General features: G+C 33.0%; 1 protein-coding gene across 1 annotated transcript; it reads left to right on the top strand.

Annotated features, from left to right (window-relative positions):
• Positions 1–7: 7 nt before the first annotated feature.
• Positions 8–7,114, top strand: LOC142646190 (uncharacterized). The gene is given in 3 exon segments (XM_075824432.1): positions 8–3,214; positions 3,217–4,460; positions 4,836–7,114. Coding segments are annotated over 3 exon segments (6,081 nt in total). The 5' UTR covers positions 8–469; the 3' UTR covers positions 6,928–7,114.
• The last annotated feature ends 76 nt before the right edge of the window (positions 7,115–7,190 follow it).

The raw sequence follows: 7,190 nt of genomic DNA, 5'->3' as shown, positions 1-7,190 counted from the left end.
GTAACATAACAGAAATTGTTTTGAAATGAATAATCAACATAGATGAATGTGTCCTTCGTCTAATTAATCATTTTCACTAATGAACCTGATGTTTATCAATTACTAATTAAGGATTGACAACTGTCAATCATTATCAGGATTTATCTTTCATCATCTAATTAGTGAAAGTATAAAAGAGATGTTGGACCGAAGCAAATCATCTTCTTGTTATTTACATTTTGTTATGGTTTTATTATGTTATGTGTTAAATAAAAAATAAACTTTTTTATAAGCCAACAGGATACAACCTTGGGAAGACCCAAGGATCAAATCAAGATCAAACTTCAAGAAAAATCCAAATTGACTTTCATCAAATCTCAAATCTTCAAAATTTCAACAAAATCTCATATCAAATCAACTTTAAACAATCTTCAAAATTTCAACGAAATCATTTTCCGCTTCAAAAAAAAAAAAATCTACAGCTAAGATAATGAATGTTGATTTTATTATTTCAGATCAACAGCTCAAACAACTAACAAAGAGCAAAGAAATTTTAGAAAAATTATTAACAACACTTAATCAAAAACATCAAAATCAAGAAATTTCACCGATTAAATTGGCTTTTGAATTCGGACAACTATTGCTACGAATTGAATTGTACGAAAAAGATGTGAATGCTTTCATGGAAAAGCATTCTGAAAATTATGAATGTGAACCACTAATATTTAGAACAACAAAAAATGAAGAAATTCTAAATCATTTACAGCAAGAAGTTTTTTTAATCCAACTTGAGGGTAATCAAAACCCAGAGCTCAATAATAATAAAATAAACAATGATTTTGAAAAAACAGATTCACAAAATTTATTGGACGAATATTATTTGAATCAAATTCAACATTCACAATCTTCCGCTGACATTACAAACATCCCGAATGAGAAAAATCCAGATTCATCATTCACAAATCAACCTGTATCACGACAAGATATCAACAATAAAATTGAAAACAATTGTTCAATCCGCACACCCTTTAAAGCTAATAGGGTACAATTCATCAATAAATTTGATGGAAATTTTCGCAATTTCAACGATTTTTTCCAACCATTTTGCAACAACGTCGACAAAACTGATTTAGACGATGCAACAAAATTGCAGATATTGAAATCGAAATTAGATCCAGAAACAAGAAAATGGCTAGAAGGCTACTCAACTGATGATGACTATGAGGCAGCCAAACGTACACTGTTACGTCAATTCAATTCGATGTTTGCAGTAAAGAACGATGTACTAAAAAAATTTTCAGAATTGCAACCACCAAATGGCGATTACGATTTAGAGGGATATCTACGTTTGACAACATCAGCACGAAGTGCCTACTTAAATCTCAAAAGAGCAGGTGCCGATGACTTCACAGTAACAATCCTCTCAAAACAAATAAAAGGAAAGCTTTCGCCAATCAGACTTTCCATTTTAGAAGAACGAATAGATAATGAAGACATTCAACAGATTATCAAATATCTCGAACATGTCGTAGACAAATTGCAAGATATTGCAGATCCATTTCTAGCAAATAATAGGACATTTTCAAGACCTATGGCCAGCTCATCCAGAAAAAGTCGCAATACGTGTATATTTTGTGGTAGTAATGTTCATATTACCAAAGATTGCAATCGTGTTCTATCATACACAGAAAAAAATCAATTATGCCGTGAAGCAAAAGTATGTAGTGGTTGCTATCTACCAGGCCATACATTTCGTTATTGCCGTAATATTGAACATTGTCCACAATGTAATGGTTCACATAAACTAGAGAATTGTCCAGCAACCCGAACACAACAAAATTGGCGATCACAAATTAATAATGGCTCGAACAATGAAGCAAAGAAAAAACAAACAAAAATTAAATCTATAAATTCTTTGGAAGCCAACGAATCAAAATTAATTGATCTAAGTACCCCTGAAAATTCAGATGAATCTGAAACTGAACAAGAATGTTTTTCGGTAAAGAATGAAAAAAAGAAGAAAACAATACCCCCAGTATTGGCTCGTGCCCGAATAAATGACACAAAAATTACAATTTTATTAGACCCTGGCTCAAACATAAACATCATTTCTAAGTCAATCTGTGAAAATTTGAAACTAAAAGTATATAAAAATAATGTTTCAATAAAAGTGACAGAACACCGTTTCAAATCACTTCAAGCTTGCGTCGCAAAAATGGAATTGGGAACAATGGAACGTAAGGTCATTTTTCAACTAGTAAACGACAACGATATGCCAATATTATTAGGACGTGATGATATTCATGCTTTTAAAATAATGTTGTTTCCTGGAAAACATGAATTAATTCCAATGCAAATGTCAATGGTAGAGCAACCAGAACCTCAAGAATTTCAAAAAAGTTGTTATAACATTGAAGCCAAAACCGGATCAAACGAACAAAAAAAAATGAACATCCTATTACAAGAATATGAAAATGTCTTTGCAAAGACTAAATTTGACATTGGTAAAATTTCAACAGAAAAATGTCAAGTTCGATTAAATAACAACATGCCGATCGTAAGAAAAGCATATCCTTGTTCAATGGAAGACCAAGCCAAAATTGATAATCAAATAGAAGAATTGCTCGACAATAAAATTATTGAAAAATCAAAATCATCATTTGGATTTCCTGTAGTCCTTGTCGATAAAAAGGATGATGGAAAAAAAACACGTTTATGTATTGATTATCGTAAATTAAATGAAGTAACCATACCTGAGTACTTCCCAATGCCAACAATACAAGACATTGAAGAAAAACTTCTTGGCGCACGATATTTTTCAGTATTGGATATTGCCTCAGGATTTTATCATTTGGAAGTATCACCTGAGGATAGACATAAAACGGCATTTATAACAAGATTTGATCAATATCAATGGATTCGAATGCCGTTTGGTTTAAAGAATGCACCAATGATATTTCAAAGAGTAATCTGGAATATTCTTCGAACAAATGGCTTAGCAGAATTTACTCATAATTATATTGATGATATAATTATTTTTTCAACCACTTTTGACCTTCATTTAATCCATCTTAAAAAGGTATTGAAAACAATGGTTACCGAAAATATAAAATTGAAGTTATCAAAGTGTCAATTTGCTAAATCAAATGTGATATATCTTGGGCATAAACTGTCAGAAAACGAAATAAGACCGCTTACGTCAAATGTTGACGCTTTAATAAAAACAACACCGCCAAAACATTAAAAGAACTAAGAGGATTTCTGGGACAGGTGAATTATTATCATCGCTTTATACCATCAAGATCAAATTTGCTTTATCCTCTTACTTCATTATTGAAGAAGAATCAAAAATTTGAATGGAATCACGAAGCTCAAAAAGCATTTGAAAATATAAAGCAAATTCTAGCTGAAGGACCAGTTTTGCGAATTTTTGACCCGTCGTTAGAAATTAAAATCTATACAGATGCCAGTTCTGTAGGCGTCGGGGCGGTTTTCAAACAAATACATCAAGATGGCGAAGAACTTCCGGTCTCTTATTTCTCCAGAAAGTTATTATCATATCAAGAGAGATATTCAGCTACCGAAATTGAATGCTTGGCAATCATTGAAGCCATTGAACATTGGCACGTCAAATTATGTGGCCGAAAATTTACAATCATCAGTGATCACAAACCATTGGAAAGTTTCAAAAAAATCAAAAAACCACGAACACGTTTATTTAATTGGGCAATGAGGTTGGCTCAGTATGATTTTAAGATTTCATATCTTCCTGGAATAAAAAACAATGAAGCTGATTTCCTCTCACGCCATCCAATAGAAGAACTTATTGACATGACACGCCCACAATCTTCAGAAATATTACCAACAACAATGATAGATGATGGTGATTCAACAATGCAAATTCCAAAAAAATGTTTAAAAATAAATGGCATTATCATTCGAAGAGATCATGATCGACGACGACTGGTCTTAACAACTTCAGCAGCTAAACAAAAATTATTGGAACTTCATCAAAGCTTGGGGCATATTGGAATGAGTAAATTGATTGAGCATTTTTGTTACAAATATTTCACAAAAGGAATACAACTCCTTGCAAAGGAAACTGTTGGAAGCTGTGAAACATGCCTACGTACGAAAAATGTTACCAAAAGATTTGGATTCTTGGGACAGATTGGACCAGCACGTGAACCATTAGAAATTGTGCATATTGACACAATTGGAGGCCTAGCAAATTATGGATCTCCAAAGAAATATATCCATCTTGCAATTGATGCTTTTTCAAGATTCCTATGGATATTATGTTCAAAGACACAAACGTCAATAGATTTCATCAATCTAATTCAAAAAATACAAACAATTGCCAATCCTAAACTAGTAGTGGCGGATAATTATCCAGCTATACATAGCCGTATATTCCAACATTACTTGGAAAATAATGGAATTGGATTAATGTTCATTCCTAAAGATCATCCGGATCTCTTGTAGAATAGGAACCCCAATGCTGTTTTGGGTTCTTATTCTACAAGAGGTTCATTTTGGGGTTCCTAATCTACATGAACCTTAATAAGGAACGAAACGATTACAATTCTAACGAAATACATCATATCTTTTAAATTAGATATTTTGTCAGCAGTTAGGTTTTCCTCCCGGAAAACCTAACTGTCCCATCCTAACCTAACCTAACCTGCCGAGATTAAGTTTGATTAATTAAAACCAAGGAATGTTCATTTGCTTTATTCTATTTATGTATGTAGCAAGTTAGCATTGAGTTACTATGGGTTGGGTTCTATTCTACAAGAGGTTCATTTGGGGTTCTAATCTACAAAGGGTGTTTTGGGGTTCCTAATCTACAAGAGATCCGATCATCCTCAAACAAATGGTATGGCAGAACGAGTCAATAAAACTATTATTGATCGATTAAGACAAAAAATATGGCAAACAAATCAGTTGTTACGTCCAAGAGCCTGGACTAGCTTAGCAGAAGAAGCAACTAATGAATATAATCAAACAATCCATGACAGCACTAAATTTCCACCACTTTATCTATTAATTGGAAATGATAACCATGGTCTTTATGTAAATCAAAATTTGAACCAAAACCGACAAATTGCTTTTGAAAACAGTCAAAAAAGTCATCAGAAAAATGAAATTATCTTTAATAAAAAACGAACAAATCCACAATTTCAATCAGGTGACATGGTTTATATTGAAACCGGAAATCGACTAAATCGAAAAAAACTAGATCCGCTTTACGATGGACCGTACAAAGTGATATCATCACAAAATAAAATTGTAGAAGTTCAAAAAAATGGCAGTATACAAAAGATGCACGAATCACAAGTGAAGAAAACCATTCGTTACCACTCTTTGATAATGGTCTTACTTTTATTTGCGCTCTTTCCATTTGTTTTTATGGCTAAAATACCAACTGCAGACCCTATTATTTGGAAAAAAACTGAACATGCAATCGCTGTTGGAACTGAATACCGTACGTTCATAATTCAACTCCATGATCCATGTAAAATTTGGGTTGAAGCCAACAAGTTATCAAATATCTACATAATTGGTCCCTATATCAACACATCCGATGTCAGTTGTCTTTATAATGCCGAAATCATGCCTATATTCCGTAATAATTGTATAAACACACCAAATATGCTGAAAAAAATAGAAAATCCAAGAAAGAAACGGAGTATAATAGCTTCAGCCATAACCGTAGGCATTGGTATTGTGGGCTATTTTTGGTTAAATGCACTGGATTATAAAGTGGATGCGTATCGAAAGGAAACAAAGGAGGATTATCAAAGAATTGAAAAGGCTTTGAACGTACAATCGAAGTTCAACGAGGAGATGGTCAAACAATGGAGTGAACGGTACAAGTATCAATCGCACAAAGATAAAGCCATGGCTGAATTAGCTGAATTAAATGCCAGAATGTATTCGTTACAACCGCATTTGATGACATTTTTACGTGAAATGAAGACGTCAAGAATAGAAGCAAACATCGATTATATTTTCCCAGGAATAGTACAAATCAACGAAACCTGGGAATTGTGGGAACCACAAGGTTGTGAATTTGATGAGGACAACTTTGTTTTACAACTAAATTTTATTGTTCCATTGGTCGAGAAAAGGTATCAAATTTATAAAGCACACCCGTTCAAGATCCTTCAAGAACATAATAATCAAAAATGTTTTTTTAAATATACTGGACCACAATACATGTCCGTAAATACTAAACGGGACTGTGCTATTGAAATGGATATTCATCCTAACGGATTTCATAATGAAGCTTTTTTCGTCACAAATCCTGATGAATGCCGAATCCAAGCCCCTATGAAAGAAGCTTATTGGAAAATTGAGACCTGCTTTAACGACTTCGAATGGGCAGATCAGAATAGGAAAGCTCAACAAATCGATTTTGATTCCCAATTTGTCTATATTTATTGCTATAACCAAACGTTGACAGTGGAAAATGAAACATCTAGATGTGAGAATGTGGTATACCGTCTTCCAAGGGACCAAGGATTTAAAATCGACGGACATGAATACATTGTGGAGAAAAGTTTGAGAAGGGCCACCTTTGGAATAGAATATCACAATGCTAGAACAATCAACGCGTTGTTATTCCATGAACAAGCTGAGTATGAGAAATCATATAAACACCTGAATTACTTGCTGAATGAATATCGAGACGCTGTTGGGCAAATTAATGTACAAAATAGAGGAAATCCCTGGGGATTCATAATTTTGGGCGTTATTATTACTTTTTTGGCAATAGTGATCGTTATTGTTTTGGCAGTGTTTTGGTATAAATTCCGAGGTTTGAAAAACAAAACAAATGAAAATCTCGGAAAGCTTGCCATGGTTCATTTAAACTATGTTAATCATCAAGCAGAAGAAATGGAACCTTCCCCCCCTGAGACTTCTCTTGGGGAGGACATGTAACATAACAGAAATTGTTTTGAAATGAATAATCAACATAGATGAATGTGTCCTTCGTCTAATTAATCATTTTCACTAATGAACCTGATGTTTATCAATTACTAATTAAGGATTGACAACTGTCAATCATTATCAGGATTTATCTTTCATCATCTAATTAGTGAAAGTATAAAGAGATGTTGGACCGAAGCAAATCATCTTCTTGTTATTTACATTTTGTTATGGTTTTATTATGTTATGTGTTAAATAAAAAATAAACTTTTTTA

This window comes from Dermatophagoides pteronyssinus, unplaced genomic scaffold (assembly GCF_027571235.1).
Source record: "Dermatophagoides pteronyssinus isolate colony J.1.1.1.1 unplaced genomic scaffold, Derpt_VIB-CSIC_2022.12 sq0131, whole genome shotgun sequence".
Classification (NCBI taxonomy): Eukaryota; Metazoa; Arthropoda; class Arachnida; order Sarcoptiformes; family Pyroglyphidae; genus Dermatophagoides; species Dermatophagoides pteronyssinus.
This window is presented reverse-complemented; position numbering and strand designations above follow the sequence as displayed.